The sequence below is a fragment of the Anthonomus grandis genome, chromosome 6 (assembly GCF_022605725.1).
Source record: "Anthonomus grandis grandis chromosome 6, icAntGran1.3, whole genome shotgun sequence".
Classification (NCBI taxonomy): Eukaryota; Metazoa; Arthropoda; class Insecta; order Coleoptera; family Curculionidae; genus Anthonomus; species Anthonomus grandis.
Genome location: NC_065551.1, coordinates 11,786,389 through 11,813,778, shown reverse-complemented (window position 1 = coordinate 11,813,778; position 27,390 = coordinate 11,786,389). Strand labels below are relative to the sequence as shown.

General features: G+C 31.6%; 1 protein-coding gene and 1 long non-coding RNA gene across 3 annotated transcripts in view; both read left to right on the top strand.

Annotated features, from left to right (window-relative positions):
- The window catches only part of LOC126736980 (sialin), a 77,314-nt gene extending 51,404 nt beyond the window's left edge, over window positions 1–25,910 (top strand). The window contains exons 1-6 of one of the 2 annotated variants that reach the window (XM_050441635.1): window positions 10,752–10,917; window positions 17,376–17,600; window positions 17,768–18,014; window positions 21,743–21,978; window positions 22,055–22,252; window positions 25,037–25,910. In XM_050441635.1, the coding sequence (XP_050297592.1) occupies window positions 10,884–10,917; window positions 17,376–17,600; window positions 17,768–18,014; window positions 21,743–21,978; window positions 22,055–22,252; window positions 25,037–25,584 (1,488 nt within the window). In that variant the 5' untranslated portion in view covers window positions 10,752–10,883 and the 3' untranslated portion in view covers window positions 25,585–25,910. Of the gene's footprint in view, window positions 1–10,751; window positions 10,918–17,375; window positions 17,601–17,767; window positions 18,015–21,742; window positions 21,979–22,054; window positions 22,253–25,036 lie in introns of those variants that run through there. The other variant, XM_050441634.1, reaches the window with a different exon arrangement.
- Window positions 7,242–9,722, top strand: LOC126736981 (uncharacterized). The gene is made up of 2 exons (XR_007660841.1): window positions 7,242–7,694; window positions 7,775–9,722. It is a non-coding gene; the product is annotated as an uncharacterized LOC126736981 (long non-coding RNA).
- Window positions 25,911–27,390: the final 1,480 nt, after the last annotated feature.

Below are 27,390 nucleotides of genomic sequence, written 5' to 3'. Positions count from 1 at the left end.
AGAATAAATTTAGATTGCGACGATAATAAGGAACATGGTTTTTATTTGTTAAGATAAACAAAAATTAATCGTTGATATACGGTTCTAATAGTATGAAGATCAACTAAAACGCATTAGTCATAAAATATTTTTGTCAAAATAACATTGGAAATTTTAGCTGAAAATCCGATAATAATATCTTATGATTATGTTCTAAGCTTATTATCGGATTGAATCTTGCACATTAGACTGTACTTAGCTTAAGGAAGAAATTTCGTCGTGCTTAAAAAGAGCATAAAACGCTCAGTTCTTGTACGATATAATTTCTCAAAGCTCACATGACTTTCTATAGAATTCATAAGGGAACCCATAATTACGAAACCTAAGCTCAAAAGATAAACTGCTAAATCTAGCCAAAAAAATATGTCAAATAAGCAATAGTAAGAGCAGTCACAGTAAAGGCCTAAACAAGTAATCATTATATTGCAATTTTTTTACTGTTCGTTAGGTATGAATCGATAAATAATCGATATACAAACATTGCGCCAATATTCCGAACTTAATAACCGATTGCAAGAGGTCCATCGGTAATTACCGTTCCTAAATGGTATTAACCAAACACGTCCAAGCAGTTATAGTTACAACCGCTTGAGATACGTGACGCCCTTTATACGTCATCAATTTGGAACAGTAATTACCCAAGTTCGGAGCTGTTTTCTAAACGTCAAATGTCAAAGATATTGAAATAATTGCGGGAAAAAATAAAAACAAACAACAAATTATTTCCTTTCTAAAGATGACAAAATTTATTATAGCTAATAAGTTTTCTTTTTTGATATTTATGTTTAAGAACTAATTACATATAATATTACTGGCGTCTGGGGTATTATTTAAAAACAAACAAAATGATGATAGCGACAGCTGACAAATTACGAAGTTACTTCAACCAAAACGTCCAAGCGGATACCATTGGTTATGTTATAAAGGGACTGTTCAAGGTGAACCAAGGGCTTAACCGCGGTTAAAACCGATAGATCGCTTGGAATCGGTTAATTAGTCTCCCGGCGACGCGTGTCTCTTGTATCCAGGGGGCAGATCATAGTTCCGAAAGAATCGCTAACCTTCCACGCGTCTTCAGAGATGTCGTAGGTACAGTGTGCTTGCGTCACCGCGATGATTACGGAAATAGGGAGAAGAGCTGGTATTCGCGGTGTTGGCAATATCGTTACACTGCCCCTCCCTGCGCTCATTTTGAAATTATTCCAAAGATGTCGATATCGCCAGAAGGTTCCCCTCTTATAACTGGACCTTGTAGGACTATAATCTATATATTTGTGTTCTGTGTTGTAGAAATAACAATCGACCCTTTCCACCATAGAGTAATTAAAAGTATAAGAGGGTTCAATTCCATAGTAACAAGTAGGCACCATCTCTACCCTAAACTAGATTGCAGCATCACGGATGCGGTCTAACCCAACTAAAATAATTGACATTTGTCAGTCGGTAAAATAGTCTACTGTAATTCCGATCCGTCATAGAAATGAAAGGCGTGCTATTCAAAATTTTAGAATGGCGCGAAATTTAAAATTATTGACCCGTTAAATCATTTTTTAACAGCGTAAAAGCTGTGAATCTCGATCACAAACTCTAAAAAATTATGAAATCGTGCAAGTGTATTAATTTAATTTTTGAAGAGGCTAAGAGTGATAATGTATGTAATTTAAGTTTATTTTTTACATTTTTTAATTGAATTCGTTAGTTTTTTGACATTAAATTCATCAAATTTGCTTTTAAGTTGTTAAGTTAATGCATTAAGGCCCTTCAAAAAAATTAATTGTTAATAATGCACTTTTTCATTGATTTTTATAGAATGTGAAAGAGATTTTACAGCCCAATACGCTATCAAAAAAATATTTAATGGGTTAATTATGTAAGACAATATTTTAGAGAATTAAGTATAATATATTAAGTCCTATTTTGAAAATTAAATGCTCGATACTAACAATGTTAATTTCACTGTTATCAACAAATTAACAAGGGTAGGGGTAGAATTAAAGTCAATTGTAAAGTAAGTTTATAATTTATTGCCTTAAAAGGGATCCTGATACAATTTGTTTTTGTGCTGCTTTAGCACAACACTGTCCATGGTATGTATTTTGCTTTTTCTACATTTTGAGGATATGATACAAAAATTACAATTTATCAAATTTATAAATAAATTATTTATAGACTTACGAATTATATTTCTCAAAAATATGCCCTAAAAATTTTACGTTTACTACCTACTTTTTTGTACAGAGGGTACCCAAAAATGTTAGGGGAGTGGTAATATATACGATACAATATTCTTTATGGAGAGTATGATATTAAAAAATAATTGACACTGATATGGATAGACACTTTAGACATACCCTAAATTCTAGATGTCATCGGTCCTTTTTCTTAAATATTCAAGGAGAATCCCTGGATCTTACTCCCATCTTATCGAGGTGAGGTACCTCCTTGAGTAGTGACCTGGTAGAATGGAAGTTGTTTCACTTATTGTGCTTTTGGTACTTCCTAGCAGCAAAACACTGATGATACCTTTCGTCAGACCTAGTAAAAAGTGGCCTAGCATAATTATGTTCATTCTGAACATTATATTGAGATTGCTGGATTGTGACAGCAGGTAATAAAGTCAATGTATCTTCCCAAGGTAATTGTGCCTCAACCAGTACTGGGGCATTGTGAATAATACTTGGGCCAGCAATTGGGAGAGCACACTTTCTTAAACGAGTACGTATAGTACTACTAAATGAAATATCATCAAAATGGTCTTGACACAAATAACACCTTGTTGAGGTTAGGCTTAAACCAAGTACTTTAAACCATTCGGACCCCTTAATAATGTCACTTTCAGAAAATTTAAAGAAAATTTTATTTTTGTATGAATCCTCAATAGGCCAATAGTATGTATTAGAACAAGTAGGTGCCTTGCATTTAAAAATGAATTTTCCTGGGGATAACATTATTAGGGAAATTTTAAAATGGTAAACAACAACATGGTGAAAACTATTTGATCAAAAAAATTACACTTACCCCATCCTAGGGATCTGAAACCACACAATAAAACAACAAAAAAAGCTTCTATATGATGAAATTACACTTTAATGACTTTAAGCTACATTTTTAATTATTTTTTGTTCAGAAAAAAACAAAAGGACACACCCAATGGACGCCAAAATAAAAAGGAATAAGCAATGGCGACGATCGATGATGCGAAGGTGGGTGGTGATGGGGAAGGGACGAAAGAAAATCGATAATCTAATGACAATTATGACAGAAGTTGGCCCTCGATGCGGTCTAACCGAACTAATTTTTTTAGGTTAAGTTTTAGAACTTGATGATCAGGTTAGGGTACCTTTCGAACACTCTTTTAATATTCATTTCTCTATGCTTTCCACTAGAGAATGATCTTGAAGGGTATAACAGCACACCAGAACTTGCACGCCTAGATACCTGAAGAATACTTCTAACATGCTGCGAATTATCCTCCAGTCCAGGTTATCGAGCCCACATGCCAACTTAGGAATTGCTAAGCTTGTCAAGAAAGCATTTCAAACGTTTAGGTCTTCTGAGATAACGCCTTGCCTGTTCCTCTTTAATAAAATATGGTAAGATACTCTATAAAGAAGTCAATATTCAAAGTTAAATGAATGCAGATAACGTATAATAGAGAAGAAGGAGAAGCGATTTGTATAACATGTATACATTTTTTAACTAGCAAAGCGCTTTCGGCTAACAAACAGCCATCAATGCCATCATCAGTGCTATGACTCCAAATAAATAATAAAAAACAAAAATAACAAAAAACTCTCTCTAAAGGGGTCAAAACATAAAATATCATGACAAAGCTTATTTTAAATGAACAAATTTAGACAAACTTACGTCAAAATTTAAAAATTAACAATATTTATATAATTTAAAAGTTCAGATAAAGAAGGACTCCTATTATTATTTGTGTTAATGTAATAAAACTTCTGTCTTTTGAAACTATGTTACAACAGAAAACGCGTGAATATGTTTGTAAGTAAAACAATTCCCTTGCCCCTGAACACAATTGTTATACTCAAACAAAGTTGTTGTTTACTAATTCTAGTCTTTCAATGTTCTAAGAAACGTGCAGTGTTAGCTTCAAATTCTTGCAAGGACTTCCCTGACTTTGCACCAATGTTTGCATGTGGGAGACATATTCCAGATGTGAATTTCTTTGCAGAATTTCTTCTTTTAATTATTCACTAAAATATTTTTATCCAACCTGGCAGAATTCTCCTTTAGATTTTCCCCAAGATCACTTTTTATGGTGAGTGTGGCAAAGTTTTCTTTCAATTTTGCACAATTTTCCAACAGACAGAATTTTCTTCCATCTTTGCAGAAGTTTTAATCATTGACGCAAAGTTTAGTGACACAAAGAAAATAAAATCACGGTTCTATAGTTGCATATCTGCCCTAGAATCACAAAATAGTTTTATGCTAAAAGCGAGTTTTCAACTTCTCTCGAAGATGCTAACATCTTTAATTGCAGAATTAATAACCCTGGGTAGTGGTTGCATAGTAATTGCAGAAAGTTTCACACCAAATTTTAAATATGAAAAAATCGTTTTAGAATTAGAGATGCTAAAATAAAAAATCACATTTTTAATAAGCGGCCATTTAGAAACGGGTGAAGATAAAGGTTTTATTTCCGCGTTATAAAACTTATCGATACCTTTAAAAACTCATAGTTAGTTCATTATATTGCGTATAGCTTACAATTTTATAGCAAAATATAGTATTTATAAACCGATATGCCAACTCTTTTTTTTTTTTTTGATCTGCTCAAGGAATAAGTAGGAGAATGGAGAGGGGCTTTCTAAAAAAAATTGTAATAATTGAATATATTCATTATAACCTAAACCTACCTTTTCCTGTCCTTACCGAATCTATAATATATAATATATAATTCTACTTTTTTTTTCCTTTGTATACATCGATAAGAGGCTCATAATTTTTTTGCCATTTTATCATTTACTGCTTTGTCTTCACAGAAATTGCTTTTCAAGCATCTGTCTTCAAATCTTTTTTAAAATAACCTCTTTTTTAAAGATCCTATAAATTTGGATATCTCCTATATAATTCAATTAAGGCAAGTTACTTCTCTTCAGTCCATATGACAAGAAAATATTAATAAAACGAAAAATATGTTTATTTATATCGTTCTGAATCCTTCTCCCTCGAACCTGTTATAAGATCTTCGAAAAACCGACAGAAAATCGATAAAAACGCGACGCGCGCGCGTTTCTTGAACCCGCTACTAATTGCACAAATTTGGCGTAAAGCAGGCGCGTCGCGTCCTGTTCAATGTATACGCATCTTAAGACTATGCCTTCCCTAGTTTCTTTTTTATAATTAGGTATTCGAACATCATGGTCTGCCGAGTATATCAGAAGCGCGTGCCGCCGGAAGGACTGTTCAGTTCGGAATATTGGCGCGATCTTAAAATCGTCCATAAGTTTTATTTATTTTTTTGTAATTTTAGGTGTTAGTGACTTTATAATTATCGTGGTGTATTGAATATTGAATAATTACTCCACTATAATATTCACATACAATGAAAGATAATTTCGGGGAATTTTTTAATGATACGCAACAATATTATACGTACAATAACAATAATTACAAATGAGGAGTGTCTTTTCAAAAGGGAGTGTCTATTCACATTTTTGGGTTTTGTTATACTAAGTCTTGAATCCGTTTATCTGTGCTAAAATTCATATTTTGACCATCATAAACCGAAACAAAGCGTGATATATCCTTAGTAAATTACATGGAAAAAATTGTGTTCTTTTCAAAAGGGGATTTACTATTTTGATTTTTCTCAGAAGGTGATATTTACATAAATTAATATTTACATTTCATTTTTTACATGTTTGGTTTAAATTTTATTATACTTTAAACTAATTATGTAAAAAAAAACAAATTATATTTAATAAGGGGCTTGTAGGTTCTACGTTCTAGGCAGTGCGGTCTTGCATTCCAACTATTTCAAGTCATTTACGTATCTATAATGTTGCAGTCAGAGGCGCGAAACTGTGCTCTTAGCCACTCTGTAAATTAATAGTAAAGTGAGAATGTGAGGTTATAGTTAGTGTGATAATGTTTTCATTGTTTTTTGGTTAGTTTGCTTATAAAATCAATAATATTGAAGACAAAATATTGATAGAAAATGGAAGATAAAACGGTAGAGGCTTTAAATAGTGGTGGTAGAAAGCAGAGGAGTATAAAGAAACTTCGAAAAAGGAAATTGTAAGTAGTTTGGAGAATGGTGTCCATGTTCTGGGATCTATTTTTATAGGTATTTGCTAGCAAACACAGTAGAAAATAAAGGTCTTATTTCACCAGAAATTCCTTTTATTATGACGACCGGTTTCGCGATTACAATATCATCGCATCATCAGGTCGAGGACTAAAAGTAAAAGACACAATTTACATAGATACTACGCTTATCAAAAATTGGTAAAATGCTGAATAAAATCGAATTTTAAAGCGTACTTACATTGTTAAAAACGAGATTTGTCAAAACAAAACAAAAGCACATATAGAACGGTACAGTTAAAATTAAGCGAGTAAATCTTATCGTAGGATAACAAATTATACACTTAGGTTCAAAACAGTAACATTTAAAAAGCACCATTACAACACAATAGACAAAACGATCTAAAAACTGTGATAACCGCCATTCAAACTAATCTGACCAACAGAGTAATCTATATCTAGTTTTCATAATTAAGAAAGAACGTTACAAAGAAATCTATATTTTATATCATATAACCGAATGGGTACTAGAACAATCCTGAGTCATTATTTGCTAAGCATATTATGGAGACCGGTCACCCATCGAATATACTAAATAATTACAAGATCTTACATAGAGTTCAGGACAACATAAATCTAAATAATCTTGAATTACTCGAGATAAAAAGATCTCTCAAAAAAGAATATGATAAATCTCTTAATATTCAGATTAACATTCCAACCAATTTAATTAATATTTTATTTGAATAACTCTTCCCTCCCTTTCCGGTTAATTTATTTTAATAAAAACCCCGTTGTTTTCTTAATATAAACTGGTAGAGACATCTGTTTAACAGTTTAAAAAAAATATATATTTTAAAGTTACTGTGGGTACCGCTATCTAGTACCCATTCGATTATATGATATAAAATATAGATTTCTTTGTAACGTTCTTTCTTAATTATGAAAACTAGATATAGATGACTCTGTTGGTCAGATTAGTTTGAATAGCGGTTATCATAGTTTTTAGATCGTTTTGTCTATTGTGTTGTAACGGTGCTTTTTAGATGTTATTGTTTTGAACCTAAGTGTATTATTTGTTATCTTACGATAAGATTTACTCGCTTAATTTTAACTGTACCGTTCTATATGTGCTTTTGTTTTGTTTTGACAAATCTCGTTTTTAACAATGTAAGTACGCTTTAAAATTCGATTTTATTCAGCATTTTACCAATTTTTGATAAGCGTAGTATCTATGTAAATTGTGTCTTTTACTTTTAGTCCTCGACCTGATGATGCGATGATATTGTAATCGCGAAACCGGTCGTCATAATAAAAGGAATTTCTGGTGAAATAAGACCTTTATTTTCTACTGTGTTTGCTAGCAAATACCTATAGAAATTGTAAGTGTATAAAATAGTTCGCGTTTTGATTTGTGTTTTGTCTGTTTTGTTTATAGTACTAGTGATATATTTTTTTGTAGATATGTTGATAAAGATCGTCTGTGTACGGATTTCAAGAAAACTTGTTTACATCGTTCTGGTAAAACTAAATTTAAGTGTGCTACTATTCCTTTGTCATTGGTGATGAAAAATAAAAAAAAGCTTTACGAACGAGAAACGAAGGTAAAGCAAGATATATTTTTATCCCGAAAAATAACGCCTTATGATGCACAAGGAAAGGGAAACTATGCGGCAAAATCAAATGTCAAGAATAGGAATATGAGCTGCCAGTAACACTTATTTTCAAAGAAAAAACGTTTGATTGTAGTGTGTAAACAATTTTTTATTATTGCTTTTGAAATTACAAAAAGAAGATTAGAGAACCTGTGTAAAACATTACATAAAGGAAAAACGACGGCAGAAAACCGAGGTGGAAATAGGTATGGTAATCGCAACGAAAACAAAAAACAAAGCCTTCGTTTATTTTTAAATAAAATGCTTGCACAAGAAAGTCATTATGGTCGAGAAAAGTCAAAAAGGATTTACTTGTCATCACAATTAAATGCAAAGAAATTATGGCAACTTTATAATAGTTCTGTGACGGATGATTTGAAAGTTAAAAAAACAATGTTTTATAAAATTTTTATAGGAGCATTCAATATCGGATTTGCATCTCCAGCTACGGATGCTTGCAATGTCTGCGTGTTATGGCGTAATAAAATAAAAAATGAGAAAGATAAGGCCAAAAAGCACCAGTTAATAACAGAACAGAGCATACATAAACTCCGTGCAAATGCATTTTACGACTATGTAAGAAAAAAAGAGGACAACAGTCATTCTGTATGTTTTGATCTACAACAGGTTCAATGTTTGCCTAGGACCCCCATACAAGATGCCTTTTATGCCAGGCAGCTCAGTTTATACAATTTTTGTCTTGTACCTTTAGATTCAAAAGATCCTGTTTTTTACTCATGGGATGAGTCACAATCAGTAAGAGACTATTTAAAGAAATTAATACTAGAAGCTGATGTATTTCACCTAAGACTGTTTTGCGATGGTTGCGGAGGGCAAAACAAGAATAGCCACATTATACACATGCTCCTGTTCTACCTTTTGAATGACTCCCCAAGACATGTCTGTTTTTGAAGGTGGTAGACAATGGTACAGTGAAAACATCTTGTCGGATAACGGTTGGAGATACTTACCAACCGAAACGTCGTGTTACATTAAATAAATAAGACAATGCAAGTCCGCCAAGATGTTTTTCCCCAAGACATCTTAAGGACATAACATTATTTTTTCCAGTACGAGAACACAGTTTTCTACCAGCAGACCGGGTTTTCGGTTGACTGGAGAAAGAAATTAGAAAGCATGTTGTAACCACCAAAGAGGAAAATAATGACATTTTTAAAAAATTTGGCACACTAAGATTATTGGGGCACGATTGGATTCTAAAAAATGTAAAAAGCTTGGAGGAATATTATAAAAAAGTGGATAAAATCCAGAAATTTAAACGAATGCTTTTAAAAAAAAAAAAAGGTTCGAGGTCATTACACCGTTGATTTAAAATGCTATGAGAACTATAGATTTGAGAATCCGTTGGAAAAACCTGTAACAATTCTTAAAAAGGGAAAGAGGCACCCTTTGTCAGGGGATAATTTGAATTTGGGGTTACGTTCATTAAGCGAGAACAAAAAAAGGACATAAAAAAACTTGCTGAACAAAGAGTTTGGTGATGAGTGGTTTAATTTGGAAGAACTACAGTGGTACAAAAAATTCATAATTCATGATCCAAATAGTGCTTCCGAGGCACAAGCAAACCCCGAAATGGAAAATATGTGTGATTGTCTTACAGATGATATAGGTGAAATAAAAGTTAACAAATTTTCAACTTCTGATCACTATTATTTTGTTGTTTCGACCTAGAATTTGTGTTTTGTTTATTTTTGATAGCGTCTAAGACATTTGTAATAAAAAATATTAAAGATCTGCTTCATTTTTTATTATCCTGATAAAATGTAGTTAAAACAAAAACTCATACTTCTTACTAATAATAAGCAAAACAAAAGGGGATATTTACAAGTAGTTCAAGACAAAAGGGGATTAATTAAAATGGATTTTTCAAAAGAGGATATTCTACATGAATGGAAATTTCTAACATGAAAATTAAAAGGCATGATTTTTTTTTTGAAAGATTGTGTTTTAATAGTAGGTTTATGTACTTTCTAAACAGTAAAACCACTTATCCGCAAATATTTTTGTATTTGTTCAGTTTTTTTGATTTTCTGAAAAAAAAGATAAGATGTAGATATCCCCATTCGAAAAGACACTCCTCAAATAACTGCTGTCATTCATTCTCTCAAGCGGAATGATATAAAACCGCATTGTTTGTCAAATAACAGACTAAAATGATAAAACCCAACTCACTATTTTCCAGTAATATTTAATAAAATTTCAATCAATCTGAAAGTAATATTTATGATTATTATATTTCGTTATTTTTTACCAAGAAATATGATCAAGCCGGTGATCGTATCGGTGATTATATCATTATACGCATTCATAATGAAAAATGACATTCGCGAAGAAGCTGATTTTTTTCCATAATTATGTCATTTGAACGCTATCTTAAAGCTTTCATTAATAAAGTAGGGCACTTCTTATCACCTAATTTAAATGCGTAAAATTGTTGACGTTATATTTTGTGATTTTGATGACATAATTTTAAATATGTACTAACATAGTAATTTTTTGTTATGAGGTGGTCATTTTCATAAAGGGTATGAAATATGGGAAAAATAATGGTTTGAAACTTAATAGTGACAAATTATGAAATTCCAAATCTTACATCAATTTTGTAATTGATTACTTTTTGGGTAACCTTGTAAACTAAGTTTCATATGAACAAACACTATCAATTTGATTAATTATTACATTGCGTACACTTCGAAATAATCTTTGGCTCTGGGTTCAAAGTTACTAGTAACAGTTAAAATAAATTCCAATGTTTATGTATTGTAATATAATAATGATATTAGTTTATATAAAGCAATCCCAGTGTAGACTATTAATTTTTGTTCCTATTTTAGAGATATTAAGTTATACTCTATGCTAAGTGTTACTCTTTGCGGATAGGTGGTCAAGTGTAAAATGGTGGTCTCATTCACTTTTAAACTAAATACAGGTACAAATTAATTAATCTGCAAATATTAACTGAATTAGAAAGTCAAAACCGAGACAAGTTAAAAATCTTCAAGTATTTTTTTAAAGATTCTTAAGTAATATTTACATCTTCCAGACTCACCAACAAAGCTCAAGTATTTTATTAAATATTCTTAAGTAATTATTTACATCTTCCAGCTATTCAATTTTTATATTTAATTTATAGAATCCTGGCATCATATTTAACTTTATTTCTGACTTAATTAAACTTTATTTTTAGTTTTCAATACACTTTTCAAAGACGGTTTAAGATATTGAATTTTGGTACTTAATATTATGATAGAGAAACACATTTTTTAGAGGTTACTTTTTTTCAGCAGCTAGTGGCGTAAATTATAAAAAATACTACGATATTTACTTATTAATAAGTATGATTTTCTATGAATAATTAATCAATTATAATCAAAAAAGGCCTTTTTTACATTTATCATAAAACTTTCCAGTTATGAGAGATCGTTAAAAACATTTTTGCAACACTGCATTTTGTTGGAAAAAATACAATTGGTCAAATCAATGAATTATTTATCAATAATCAATTAGCTTTGCTCGTTGCCAGCAGCCATTGTTATTTTGTTGTAAATATTATGAAATTGACCTTTATTTATAGTTAGATAAATTAATTTACTTTACTTTAGAAATAACTGTATTACTGATACAGCTGCTTACTCATAGGATTTGGATGGATTTTTTTTTAAATTTGAAAATACAGGACCAGTACACTTGTATTTATATTATTTTAAACCTTTATGTTGCCACAAAATTTTGTTATAACTTAACAGCAATAGTAACTTTAAAGTGGCAGGTTTATTAAGTACAAAAATGCTTGAGGTTCATTATGCCAGACATGGCATATGGCTTGTTAAGCTCCGCTTTCCGAGCTTACGGAAATTATATTTTAGTGGTTTTAAAAAACACGTTTTTCTTTTGGACACTTTTTCTCTTAAATTTTTTTTAAATATTTCAGATAAGGGATTGAGACATGCTTGTAATTACATCACACATTTAGTACAAGTTCTTATATAAAGTGTTTCAGTGTGCAATTTTCTGCCAGATATGGTATTAAGTTAATCTAGATCATGTTAAGTTTAAGTTAGTTCCAGAAAGTAACCACATCGGCGCTGTTGGTTAGAAGTTTACATCTCTAATTGGCTCGACACGCCTTTCGACAGTTGATGCGATGTTGTAATTATATTGTAATGTTTGCGAAAAGTAATATTAATCGTAAGGATAGAATACCGCCGCCACGTGCATAATACCCAATCAAAGCGAGATACACTTCTAACCAGCAGCGCCAAAGTGGCTACTTTGAAAATCCAGTTATCGTTCTTTTGCGTACGCGTCACTTTATTTCGTAATCGCAGAGATCAGTCTCCTTACCTCCAGCCTTCAATGGTTATCTATTGCTTCCAGTTTAAAGAGAAGTTGTCTTCATTTTAATATTATGTGATGTGGACGTTTTTACATAATTTGAGAATTTTTATATCTCAACATTTGTTTTTAAACAAAACAAATGTTAAGTCATAAAGTATTCTCTTTACCCTGATCAACTATTTCTTTACATGTATCTGAATAATTTATGGTAAAATCCCAAAGTACCAACATATATTAAGCTATAGTATCTCCAGGAACAATGGTTAGTGCGCCTGAACACTTGAAGATAACGTCTGCATGCTGTAAATCATCCTCCAGTTGATGTTATCGAGCATGCCAGCTTGGGAATTGCCAAGCTTTTTAGGTCCTCGGCAAGCAACTTCTCCATTAGAGAACACAAAGCGCCCCAAATATCCTTATAGATTGGCTTCCGATATGACGCCTCTTTGGTAACCAGGCAAAAATCTTTCTACCAGTCTCTTCATCAGTTTTTTGAAGTTCATGTCAGACTCGGGGGTTAGACCGACGTAGTTCTTGAGTTTTTCAGAACTTTCTGTGGAAAACCTGGGCTATCCTTCTATATATTTGCAAATCCTCAGCCATACAATGTGCCAGAGCATACTCAGCTGGAACAGTAAACAGATCTTACTACACTTCACAGGCCATGCTGTTTGCGCTTTTCCCACCATGAATTCATCAAATGTCGATTCCAGCTGTGGTTGGATTTGCAGCAGCTCAGCGTCTTCGTGGCTTCCATAATAAGGAGCCAATCGGTTAAAACGGTGGTACCTCTGATCTTTGGCATTGACATCATATGCGTCCTTCCAATCGCTGAAATCTTGAATGAAAATGCGAACTTGACTATGAATAATATTCATTTTTCTATGCAGCTTAATAATGTAGTCCTCCCCGGCAACATTGGTTCCTGGTAGGCAATCAAACTTCAGATCATGGGAGATGGTGCTTCCGGTGCTTTCATGGATTGCCGATCGATAAGCCAGCAGAAACAATTGAAGAATGCTGGCTCAGTATTTGGAAGGGCTAAAGCCTCCTTTGGTAAAATACCGATTAATAGTTCTATTATGGGTGTCACTGCAGTAGTCCTCGTTTTAAATTTCTTCTTGTTTTCAAAGATCTTTGTCAATGACCAGTTGACTGACGTTTATTTCACACCCCACATTTGTCACCAATTCTATCGTTAATTTATGTGTGAATTAAATTAATTTTTCATCATAAATAAACTTCCAACAAGGATTACCAAGAACGTGCCAAAAAACTAAAAATTTTATCAAGTTTTTACCAATACTATATTTTACAAGCGAAAAAAGACAACTAGTTTTGAGTTACTTACCAGCAACTTAATAGCAACCAGAATGATCAAGAGATCAAGTAAATATTCATTGAAATTAGATCACATTGGAAAACCAAAGATATAAAAAAAAACCAATAAGCCACATCAGAGTAATTTGCGTTCGCCCATCCTTACATCCGCTGATTATTATTGGATTTGTGGAATGTATGCTTGTACTAGTTGGCTACATAAATCACTTGACTCTTGTATAAAAACAAATAACTTTATTAATTAAACTTGACAAATTAAATAAAGACAACAATTAATTAAATAAATTATTGTTAGGACTTTGCGTGCACAAGTCGAAGAAGTCGTTTCAACAGTCGTTCTCTTTGCTTCCTTCGTACTGTCTTGCACACAGAACACAAATATACAGGTCTTGCACATAACACAAATAGGTAATATAGAGAAGTGGTGGTTGCATACAAATTCTTCTGACAAATCAGCTAGCGTCCTCTCGCTTGCCAACGGAAACTGTTATAACTAACTTGACAGTTTGACGTACCTAATTGGACCAATCAAAATGGTGAAAGGTGTGGCCAAATTAAGGCAGCAAATCAAATTTCATTTAATCTGACAATCTTATCATTTAATCGTAATATCTAAAGCAAACGCCTACTCAAAAAGGTTACTCATAGAGAAAAGGACCTTTTTGATTAGGTGTTAGCATCAGATATTGATCTTGACTGAACAAAAATTAAACTTTTCAGCTTTATTTTACATATCTAAATGAGTTAATTTACTGCAATAGTCTACGACAGTGTACTAACAATATGTACGACATATCACCAATTGGACAAATGGAAATAAAACAATGTTTTTTTTATCATATTTAATATTTAATTTGCCTAAAAAAAATTACTTAAAATGATATACATAATATACAATAATTTATTATAACAGATATTATATAAATTAGAATTAATCTAAAAATGTTTAAAAGTATTTTATTAGCACTTAACTACCCTAACCATACCATCATACATCTAAAGGCATTCTTATTAGGTTAATAATATCCTCATTTTATTAACACATAGATTCAATACAGGATAAATTATCCTTATTTAATATGTACTTGTATATGTTTCCTAAAGAAAAATTAAACAGATTTTAAAATTATTTAAATCTTAATTTAAATATTCATTTTTAAAAATAATTAAAAATTCTATAGCCAAGTATTATCGAAAGAAACAATATATCCATCTACAAAATAAACTCTTTATACTAAAAAATTTTTATCATTTTCAAAGAGTTGAAAATGAAAACATCGGTCCTTGAATTAAGTTTATATTAATATTATAGTTCCAAGATATGTTGTTAGTATTCTAAGAGACCAACAAATATATACTATGTAAGTAAAGATCTAAAAAGCTGTTTTCATTTTCAAACATATATCACTTCATAGTATATATTTGTTGGTCTTTTATAATACTTACAACATATCTTGGAACTATAAAATTAATAAAAACCTAATTCAAGGACAGATGTTTACATCAAATAAAAAGAAACTCCTAAAAAAACACAAGTTGTAAGAAAAACATTAATTCTGATCCATTCGGGTGCTCAGGTCTCTTAGTCTCTATACCTATGTCTCGTCTCAGTGAGCACAGGAAGTGGTATGATACGAGCATGAAATAAAATAAAAAAATAGGCATAGGGAACTTTATAAATCAATTTACTAAATGATTAAAAAAAAAGACAAAATAAATGTTTAAAGAAATATGTATTGTAGTGTAAAGCCAGCAGTATCAGCATTATTAACATTTGTGGAGAGAACTGATCAGAAGAAATTCTATAGCTCAAAGTCTTATAAAATTTACATTGCATATCGCTCTCCATGTATTTCTTGTAATGAGAACTGAAAAAATTAAAAAATCTTTTATTACTATGTTTCTCAGAACCATTTAAAACATACATACTCTTACATCAAGGAAAAGGAAAATTTTAAATCAATTTTTAATTGTTGAATAGAAAATGAGAGGCCAGACATTTTGTAATATGTATTTATAATGAATTGAATGAATTGACGAAACAGTGGGCTGCCAAGGCAGTTGTGCATATAGGTCTCCTGATGGACCCGTCATGCCCCACCGGGGGTTACCAGAGCCCAACGGCCTTAGAGAAACCTATAAGGCTCTCTGGTCTGAAGGACTTAAAGTCGTTCAGTACACTGAAAGTGTTACTCAAGTATTTGAACCTGGCGCGCGTGAGTGCTGGGCACTCCCCGACTACATGGTCAACGGTTTCATCCTCCTCACAGCACCATCGGCATTCCGGGTTGTCCGCAATACCGATAGTATGGTGATGGCTTCTTAAGTGCCAGTGACCGGTTAAAAGACCTGTCACTAGCCGTCACTATGTATTTATAATAATCAAGTTAAAAATTAAATACTTGAAAAGTGAAACTTCTTAATTGAAATCAACTGAATTTGATTTTATTAACGACTAAAGATTGACAATACAAAACCATAATAGTAATAAATAAAATCAGATTTTCTTACCGGAAACCTGGAATTGCTTGCTGCAAATCAATTAAAACATTACTCTCAATATTGAAAGAGAACTTTTTTGAAAAAAAGTCATGAATTTAAAATAACATCCTTAAAACAAATAACAAACTCAACCCACGGCCACGCTTACATTCATTGAAATGAAAAACAAACTCAAATGGAATGACAAATGATGTTTTATCAGTCAATGTCAACAACTGTCTGTCAGCTCCCTGTCAATTTTGCCAAGCAAGATGGCCGACATACGATTCGAAAGAGCTGTTAGGGATAGTTGTAATAGAGGAGCGGAGAAGCAATGCGACGCGTCGGTTCCAACGTTGCCGAACATGACACAAAATAAAATAGTTCATGGTGTTCATTCACTGGCCTAATGGCAGTCGCACTTATCAAGAATTCATCTTTTTGGAAGGTCTTATGATCTTTAACCATCTACGACGCAGCGTTATAAAGTTACATACCTTACTGTTCAAAGCACCTCAGAAGAGGCTACTCATAAATAGGTCTTATCAGTCTGTTGGAATTTAATTGAAACATTGTAGTTTTTTCGTCACCAAATGTGTGTGTGAATGCTCTTTGGAACTTTGACTCTGTGATTGTATTCTTCAATCTCTTAACAACGAATTTTTATTTCACACAAATGGTTACGGGACATTTCGGTTTTAGCAGCTGTAAGTAAAATTAAAGGAAAAATGGCCCATGCAAATATAAAGAACTATAGAAAACATTATTCAGGGAAATATAAAATTGTTAGGTCCATGGACAGTAAGTTTTTAAAGCTTGATGGAAGAGCAGAGGAGATTTTATTTTGAACCTGTTAGAATAAACTTTTAACTTGTTTGTAACAAAAAAAATTAAATTAAATATAGAGTATTTTCTTTTTTCACATATTTGGTTTATTTTTGCGCCATTTTATATTGATTTAAATGACTGTATAAGGGATAGTCGCTTAAGTTGAATTAATGGCCTGAAATTTAACCTGTTAGCAGTAGCAGCTTTGGCTTGCAGCTATTTATACACTATTTAATCAGGCTTATTTTTAACTGTCTGAAAATAAGTAATAGTGTGCATTTTTTTTAAATCTCACTAAATTCCAAATCTGCGGCTTATGGATTTAGAAACTAATCTATACTAAATATAGATGTTAAAATGTTTACTGCTAGGTTTGGCAATTTATATTTTGTTTTTCAGATATATTAACATGTCGTCAAATCTTGAACATAATGGTCATCTTGGGGTTTATGTTCAATTACATGCTGAGAGTGAACTTGACAATCGCCATAGTGGATATGATAGAGATTCAAGATGTTCCCTTTACAAATTCTTCAGTGAACAGCACTTCCACAAAACCACTAATAAACCGCATGGCTGAAACAAGGTTCAATTGGAACACCGATCAAAAAAATGCAATTCTAGGTAAATCTTTTTTATTTAATTTAACCCAATTATATAACTACTTTTCCTTCATTAAAGGTTGTACAGATATTGCCTAGATATATACTAACCCTTCTAGGTATCCAACCTATTTAAGCTCCCACAAACAATACTCCTATAAATTTTAGATAGATTATTTACTTTTTCAGGTAGTTTTTTTTGGGGCTACTTGCTGACAGAGCTGCCTGGCGGTAGAATGGCAGAAATAGTTGGAGCTCGAAAAATCTTTGGAGGAGGAATGCTTATGGCCTCCATATTGACTATACTCACACCTGCAGCCGCTTACTTGGATTACTACGTAATACTAATTTTGAGGGCCGTACTTGGCTTCTTTTTAGGGGCCACTTGGCCGGCTATTCCCCCGATGGCTGCCAGTTGGATACCTCCTATGGAACGGTACTTACAGAGGTTAATTTGATAAAATATGGATTTGTGGGGATAAAGCAATTCTCACAAATAAGTCGAAAAGCCTTTTTGATTTATGGCTTTCTATTAAAAAGTTTATACCTTCATGTCCGGGATCTTGCAAGCGTCTTAGGCAGCAATATCTTAGCGGCAATAAGAAATTCCATGAATAAATCACTGATTTATTGATATATTTGTATAAATAATAGTTGGGTTATCGGAATTTAACTGAAGAATAAAAATGTCTACATACAATACCGGTTTTCTTCTTTAGGAGCTTGAAAAAATACGCGAAAATGGATTTGGCTTAGGCTTTAGAACATTCGAAGACTAGAGTTAGTAAACAACACCTTTGTTTGAGTTCAACATGTGCTCAGGGGTAAGGAGGGTGGTTGGTTTACAAACATATCCACTAATTCTCTGTTATCAAGTTTACACTCATTTTCAATAGAGGAAATTTTCAGCTATTTATTAATACATATAATAATGTCTACTTAACTTATTTGTGTTAGATTTTGGATTAAAAATAAAAGTAGAAATAGGTATATTATTCTAAGCGTAAAAATAATATATTCAAAGCAAAAAAAAAGAGATTAACAATCTTATTCCCAAAGGCGCTTCTAAAAAATTTGGAATGGCAACACCGTAAGCAAAAGCTAATGCTTGTTTTGTGTTTTTTCTTTAGTTTTTGCTTTAAAAGGGAAAAAGATCTCATTTCAGTGAGTTATGTTTCCTATCACGTTAATAACGTTTTAAAAAACTTTTATTTTGACAAGCCGCGATACAGTGTACTCTAAGCAAGAACGAAGATTACCTTAACTTAATATAACAAGTGATTATATAAACTAAATAATGCAAATGAAGCATGAAATACAATATAACTAAGTAAGCTTATACATAAGCAAAATATTATATATAGGGTGGCATATTGTGTACATAACTAGTGTTTTTGTAAATTGTTACGATGGTAAAAACTTCTACCGTTTGTGCTACACCATGGGAAAAAGGCGATTTAATCCGATGTTATCACAAGTAAATGGCGATACTGTCATAACATCTTATCAAGGGAGAACTGTCATCATAAACGTAGAATAGGGGATCATAGAAATAAAAACTTGTTAGGAAATGTTAAATAATTATAAAATAAGTAATTAGCAACCCTTACTCTAATGAAGGACGTTAAAAAAATGCATAAAGAGTCCATAAACAGTAATATTATTTATAATTTAAAGCATAATCTATTTTGCCATTTTGACGTTTTACCTAATGTATTAAGTTAGGTGATATCTGATTTTGTTCTCAAAATGTTTTGTTTTAAAAGCACAATATTGTTTATTTGTATGGTGAGTAATTAGAACTTGATGGTTGTAGGTATTTAAACACTGTTATAGGTTATTTAATATTGGGTCATCTACTGCTGAGTGGATAGTGTCTCCATTTTGTGGACATTGGTCACAAGGGGGTAATATTTGTATATCGGAAAGAATTTGAATTTTATTCGATTTTATTTCTAGATCTAAGGCAGGGTTAAATTATCTGGTAATTGATCTAGATCACCTAAAGTTGCGTTTTCATTTGCAATGTATTGATCGGTTTCTTTCGTAATGTCTCCAGGGCTTCCAAGTATAGAATCATTTTCTATCATATTAATCTCTATTCTGGATAGAGCATCAGCATTTGTATTCTGGGTTCCTTTTTTGTATTGGACTTCATACTCGAATTCTTCCAATTTTAATCTCCATCATACCAATCTGGAGTTTGGCTCTTTTAGGTTGAAGAGGTATTGCAGGGGTTTATGGTCTGTAACGATTATGAATTTTCTGCCAAAAGGTCTGAAATGTTTCGTAGCCCATACTATGGCTAAAAGTTCCCTTTCTATCGTCGAAAAATTACATTCAGCTTGGTTTAAGGTTCTAGATGCGTATGCAATTGAAAGATCTTGTTCTACTTTTCCTTGACTTAATATGGCTCCTATTGCTATATTTGAGGCATCTATGGTTACAATAACAATAGCGATGTTATCACAAGTAAATGGCGATACTGTCATAACATCTTATCAAGGGAGAACTGTCATCATAAACGTAGAATAGGTGATCATAGAAATAAAAACTTATTAGGAAATGTTTAATAATTACAAAAAAAAATTAGTTATTATCAACCCTTATTCTAATGAAGTACGTTAAAAAATGCATAAAGAGTTCATAAACGGTAATATTGTTTATAATTTAAAGCATAATCTATTATTAATAAATATTTATCATGTAAATACTTTTTGATGACGTCACTGGTTTCTTTTTTTAAAGATTCCTTGTGTCGGTGGAATTCACAATGCGATCGAGCGACGATGCGATGTTGTTGCCTTTTTCTTTAATATACGTTTTTTGCATTTTGCATTTCTTTTTTTTTGTTAAGTTTTAGAATTATTTATATTGGTCTTTGTTAGTTTGCTCTTTATATTAATAGTATCAATAAACTATCATTATTTTTAAAATTCAAAGATTCGGTCCTAATAAATAACAATCTTAAATCAAAAAAGTATTTGTCAGAAATGAATTGAAATAGAATTTTTTTTTATTTTTGCTTTAAATTTCTTATCCGTAGATACTCCCAAATTCATTGAATTATTTTTATTTATTTGTTAGTTATTAATAGTTTTCTGTTGATAAAAAGTATCTACTTTAACTGTTAACCGGATATTGGAATTAATAGAAGTCTGAAGAGATTTCTGTGCAGGTGGTCAAAAGATAATTATGTATCATCAAACTAACTTTTGCAGATTTTTGGCATTCACTGGAATTTATCCGTGGCTTTCTTTTTAAGTGTTCTATGAAGGTATTGGCTGTAAAATTTATTTTTATTTATGACTTATCACTTACGTTGCGAAGATGATATATTTTACTTTACATTACACTAAACGGTCCTTTTAATGGCCGACAAAACTTCTGTTTTAATTTTAAGTGATTAGTAAATAATGGTTTACAACACAGTTTTTTTAAAAAGTCAATCAGGTATGACATCAAAATGACAGGCACCTTTTTCATCTTATACCATGTATTTTCTATGACATTTTTAATTAATTTTAATGTAAAAAATCAATACAATAGCAACGCAGTGAACATGGATAGTTTATTTTATTATTTACGAGTGTCAATACATGTAAAATTTTAGTACATCTACCATAAATATGACTTAGTTCAAATAGAAGTGTTGACCACTTTAATTATTAAATTTAGGTATCATTTTTTTTATTGCAAACCAGATACTCGTTTAGCAGAATTCAATATCCTAAAAACGACACACGCTCAGGGTCATTAGAAACTATTAATTATTTAATTAGTTTTGTATTCTACGAACAAGTTTGTTATAATAAAACACGATTGTTGAAATAACGCATTTCAGTTAGCTGTTTAACTTATTTTTGGAAAAAATTTTTATTTTTTACTGTTATTATAATAAGTCAACTAACTCGTATGTCTAACAGTTATAAAAACCGTAATAGAAATATAAACCACACATTCATGCGGGCATCAGAACGATGTCATAACATGGAACTATCTTCCGTGTAAACCACAGTCCATATTTTATTACAGTTGATCAATATTCACGGGAAAAATCATTACATATCATCAACGTAAACCAGAAGATCTACTAAATTCTCCTAATAAGTGCCAAACCAACCATCTTACATCGTCACTCATACTTTATCTCTTTTGTTATAGATCTAAATTCATAGCAAACATGATGGCCTCAAGTTTGGGAGCTGCTGCCACAATGCCGGTTTGTGGATATTTAATTGACTCGTATGGTTGGGCCAGTGTTTTTTACGTCACTGGATTAATTGGTCTGGTGTGGTCCGCATTATGGTTTGTTTTGATCTATGATTCTCCGGCCCAACATCCAAGAATCAACGAAGAGGAACGATATGAAATTGAGACAAAAATTGCTGAAGGAGAAGGTAAGGGAGGATTCACGATAAACAAGTTGTAAAGGTATGCATAAATCTATTTTCTAAATCAATAAATTTTTTTTAGGTGGTAATTCAAAGAAACCATCCTACGTACCATGGAAGCAAATATTTTTAAGCATGCCGGTCTGGGCTATTATAATCACTCACGGATGTTCCGTTTTCGGATATTTCTTAGTTGTAAACCAATTGCCGACTTACATGAAAGACGTGCTCCATTTTAATATCAAGGAAAATGGATTGCTGAGTAGCTTACCATATTTAGGTAAGAATTTAATAATAATGACATGCCATTTTTTAAAATCTATGTCTTGTGTCAAGCACATATAGCAGAAATGCAGAAACTAATGCAAGCTTTAATATATTGTTTTCAAATATAGTCATATAAATAAAACAAACGGAAACATAATATACCTGATTAATTATGAATAATTATAGATAAAAACACAAAAACTATGACCGCTAATATTTACTATGTAATCATTTCTTTCAATACCATGCATGCAAATTCAATTATTAGTTGTACTAATTAGTTTTGCTTTTGCAAATTTAAATAACACGTTTTACGGGAATTGAATTGATGCATACGAGCTCTATTGCATTTTAATTGATGTTTTAGTTACTGATATTGGTAAATTCACTGCCATATACATAATATATATATGCATAGTATATTATGAATTATGATATAGAGTACGTCTTACTTTCAATATTACTTTTTGGCATCAAAATAATAGTAATAGACTACTGATATTGTATATTATTTCTAGAATATTGTTTTTAAATTAAATATCTCTTTATTTCTTAACGCATATAAATTACGATATTGAATGAAAATAAATAGGAAACATCTGTGAAGTCCGAAAACCAGTAATCTTCTATCAAATCTATTTACGCGAAAGTATAACCAAGCATATCAAAAACAAACTACTTAATAAATACAGGGTGTTACAAAATTTGGTGGAGATATTTTAACAGGGTATTGTTGGAGTTAAAATGAGAGTTTTTTTTTTCCTATAAACATGTGTCCTAAAATGCATCCCTTCAGAGCTACAGCCTGCGCAAATTGCTTGAAGATTATTGAATATTTAGAACACTGACAGTTATTCGTCAAATCTTTTGAAAATTTGCAAGTCTTCATTTTTTGGGTCCTTTTGTGATATTTTCCATCCCAAAATTGGTATAACCCCAATTTTAGGGAAGGATTCAGGGGGGCTTACCCTTATGAAGGCCCATATCTTATGTTTCCAATAAAAAATTGGAAAATCTAGAACACCATCTAATTAGTCATGAAAAAATCTAAAATTATCGTTTTTTTGCATTTTTTCGATAAACTTAATTTTATTTGAAAAAAATTAAAGCAGTCACAGCCCACTTCGTTTTTTCTAATTTGGTAGTTTAATCTTAATTATATCGAAAAAAATGCAAAAGACAAAAATTCTAATTTTTTCACGGCTAACTAGATGATGTTGTTAGATTTTTAATTTTTTTATCGAAAATATAAGATAAAGGAAATCAGAAAAGCAAGTTCCTCTCAAGCATCCTCTAAAATTGGACACCATTTTTGAGACCTAAAATGAAAAGAGCACTCAAAAAAACGGTGACATTCAAACTTTCAGAAGTTTCCTTTTAATTTTTGACGCATAACTGTAGTTATGGTTCCAAATAATCGAGTTTCTTTAAGCAATTTGCGCCGGCTGTAGCTCTGAGGGGATGCATTTTAGCAAAAAGTCTTATTTTAACTCCAGAAATACACTCTTAAAATATTTGCACCGAATTTTGTAACACCCTGTATAAGTAAGACATCGGGTATCCACTTAAGCAATTTTAAAATTTTGTATTATAGGTTTTGTATATTTACCTTAATATACTAAAAACAGTACCCTTCATCTAAGTTTCATGTCCTTATTAATTTTTCTTAATTTAATTTTTTGTTATTACAAATCCCACAAGTAAATAAGCTTTATCATTATCATATCATATCAATCATATATATTATTTCTTTCTAGAAAATTATTTTACCGCAAAATTAAAACTATTTGGATCCGCCATCATTACAATATTCAAAGATCTTGTAGTGGTCTTCCATTATCCAATATCGCCAGTCCCATTAATAAGACGATCAGGAAAAATATTTGTTAACAATTCTTCTGCCCATACCGTATTATGACAGTCGTATTATTGAACATAGACCCATCCCAGTTCCAAAATTAAGAACGATTTGAATGGCAGAAGGAACTTGGTTTTGTAGCAACTCAACGAGTTTTACCATTTTTATCAAACTATTTTGGGTATTTAAAGAACAATCAATGAAAAATGCCTCGTTAATATCTCGCCATGTTTTTCTAAGCTTATTGTTATTGAGAACTATTTGCTTATATATAAGTTTTGTAGGATGATTCTTTGAGTGCATCGCGATGTCTTATGGACACTATTAATCCAAGTGTGATCCATGGTTTGAGTAATATATATAAGTTTAAATATGCCTTTTCAATTTCATTTGATGTAATGCAAATGTCCCATGTTTCTGATTTTAAAAGATTATTGACGTTTCGTTCAATGTCTATGTCAAATCTTTTAAATAATGATCCTTTATGTCAGTGTGAGCTATAATAGTTTGGTGCCGTTTAATACAATTTTGCTCACTTAAAAATATGTGATTTATTTGGCTACGGCTTCGTTCAGTTACACGTGTTGCTTTATTAAAGCAGCTAAACATTCCCTTTTTTGTTCGTTATATTCAAATACTTACTTATATTTGGATCCATTATTAAACCATATTTGCTTATTCTAAATTTGAATAGATGTGTGGCATTTTAATCGACTTTAATCCTACAAACTCAAAAATAAACTTCTCAAACATACTGAGACTAACACCCACACATGTCAGAACAAAAAAACGGACCAAACAAGCACTGCCTATGGTGATGACAGACAGATCGGAAGCGTCCCGCTCAAGCTCTTTATAATGAAACATTACTTAAAATTACATTAATATTAATATAATTAATATAAAACTCTTCAATATAACAGTTTTTTCCTTTTTTAGGCAAGTATCTAATGGCCATAATAGCATCTTACATCGCAGATAAACTACGTAAATCAGGAAAATTATCTACAACGGCGACCAGGAAAATCTTCACTACCTTTGCCGTACTTCCTCCAGGTTTGCTGATGATCATCCAGGCAATCTGGGGCATGAACGCTGCCCTATCCGTAAGCGTTTTTACCATTAGTCTATTCTTTAATGGCGCGGTCACAGCTGGGTACCTTTCAAATGGCTTAGATATTGCACCCAATTTTTCCGGGACTATATTCGGATTGGCGAATACACTTTCTAGTATCGGAGGATGGGTTTCTACAAAAATGGTCGCAATAATAACAGGAACCCAAAGTACTTTTGATACGTGGAAGTACGTATTTTATGTGCTGGTGGCCACGTACATCTTTGGAGCGCTATTTTATTTAATATTCGGCAGTGGAAAACTGCAAACATGGAATAACCCTGAGGAACATACCAGACAAAATGGACAAGAGTTGCAACCGTTAAAAACCAAAGCTGAGATTGATAAGGAAAAAGAAATAAACATGGCTTAGTAATAAAAAATATCCATTTTGGATAATTTTTGGTTTAGAGACTGAGACAAGTATTTAAAAAAATGTAAATCCTATTACTCACAGATTGTAGGCACATATTTTGACAACGTAAGATTTTATATAAGTATCATTACAATTTTAATTATCCAATATATGTTCACCTTTTCTAAGGCCTACCAAAAGTATTTTCAGTAAAAAAACAATACTAGTTATATATACAAAAAATATATATATTTATATTTTTCAGTGCGTTTCGCACGTCGGAAAAAAGGTATTTTGTTGTAATAAATATTTTCTTTGCAATTTTGTAATAAAAATTAATGAGATGTATGTGTTTTTTTTTAATAATATACTCTTGGGGATACACATAAAGCACGAGATAGCTGTAATGAACTCAAGTACACGATTCTTAAAATTCATGAGTTTATTTATTATTAAAATTATTATTTGAAGTGGAAAAAAAATCTGAAAATAAAAATATTTTTGAATGCCTGAAGAAAAGACAAAAGACAAAAGCTTGCAAAGATTGTTAAAAATGTACCAGTTTCTAGAGATACATGTTTGTCCATTTTAAAATGCAAGGGGGATAGACCGTAGCCGATCGATAGTTCTAGCCGTGACACTGGTTTCGTGGCGTCAAAATTGAAGCCGAAATTTGGTGGCGCACGCCGTACAGTGGAACTACTAAATGGAGATACCGCGGGACCTAATAATTTACATTTTACAAGATAATATATTTTTTTTATTATTACGTATTTTTAGGTATATGATAAATATTTTAAATATTTATTATTATTTATTTTATTAAATTTTAAATGCGTAATCTTACTATAAACTACAATAATAACTGCAGTAAAATATTATTTCGAATCAATGCAAAATTAGGCCCCAGCGCGGAATTTTTTCCATCGCGATGCGGTCGTCGCCTCGCATAATTTCGGCTTCTGTTGTGGGGTATCGATGGAAGCGGGGATAAGTGTCCAGGCTAGAACTATCGATCGGCTACGGATAGACTCAACCGATTATGTCTAAAATTTTTAGATACTAATGTTAGACCAATCAAAACACGAAGTGGGGATCGTAGAATTGAAGTATGAACGTAAACGTAATTTTATTAAAGAATTTATAAAAATATTTAGATCAGTACAAAGCCACAAAATACATGATAAAATTATTTTGAAAAAAATTATTTACTTTACCCAGCGAGTTAAATATTTAATAAAAAATGTGGTCGACGCGATTAGGAAGGTCAAATTTGTATAATAGCAAAACAATAGAAACTCAAACGCGATAGATTTTGACGAAAGCTCTAGTCCAGTGGTAAGACATTCACATTAACTCTACCTTTACTATGTTAAGGGCTCCCTGAAGATCCTAAAGAGACAATTTATTTGCAGAACTTATTGAGTGTAAATAGGGTAATATGTGTTAAAATATTTAGTAATAATCAGGAGATGCAAAAACGTACATGCATATACATGCTTATGTATATACCATGCATTATTCTAATATTAAAGTAGATTTTTTTACTATTAAAGCAGAATATATTCCTAATTTTTATCCAGAAAATGGTAATATAATTGATAATCCCTGCCTAATCCTATAACTTAAAAATGTAAAGGTAAAAATGGTAGGATGGCATTACTGCAATATACCACATGCAATCACGCTTACCTGACTTGGCTCGCACTTGGTACCACAGATTGACCTCAGTGAATTATACCTGGGAGGAATGGAAGTCAATTACAAGAACTTTTACAGATGTAGATTTTGCCAAAAGCCTGAGAAAGATGCTCAACGGCCAAA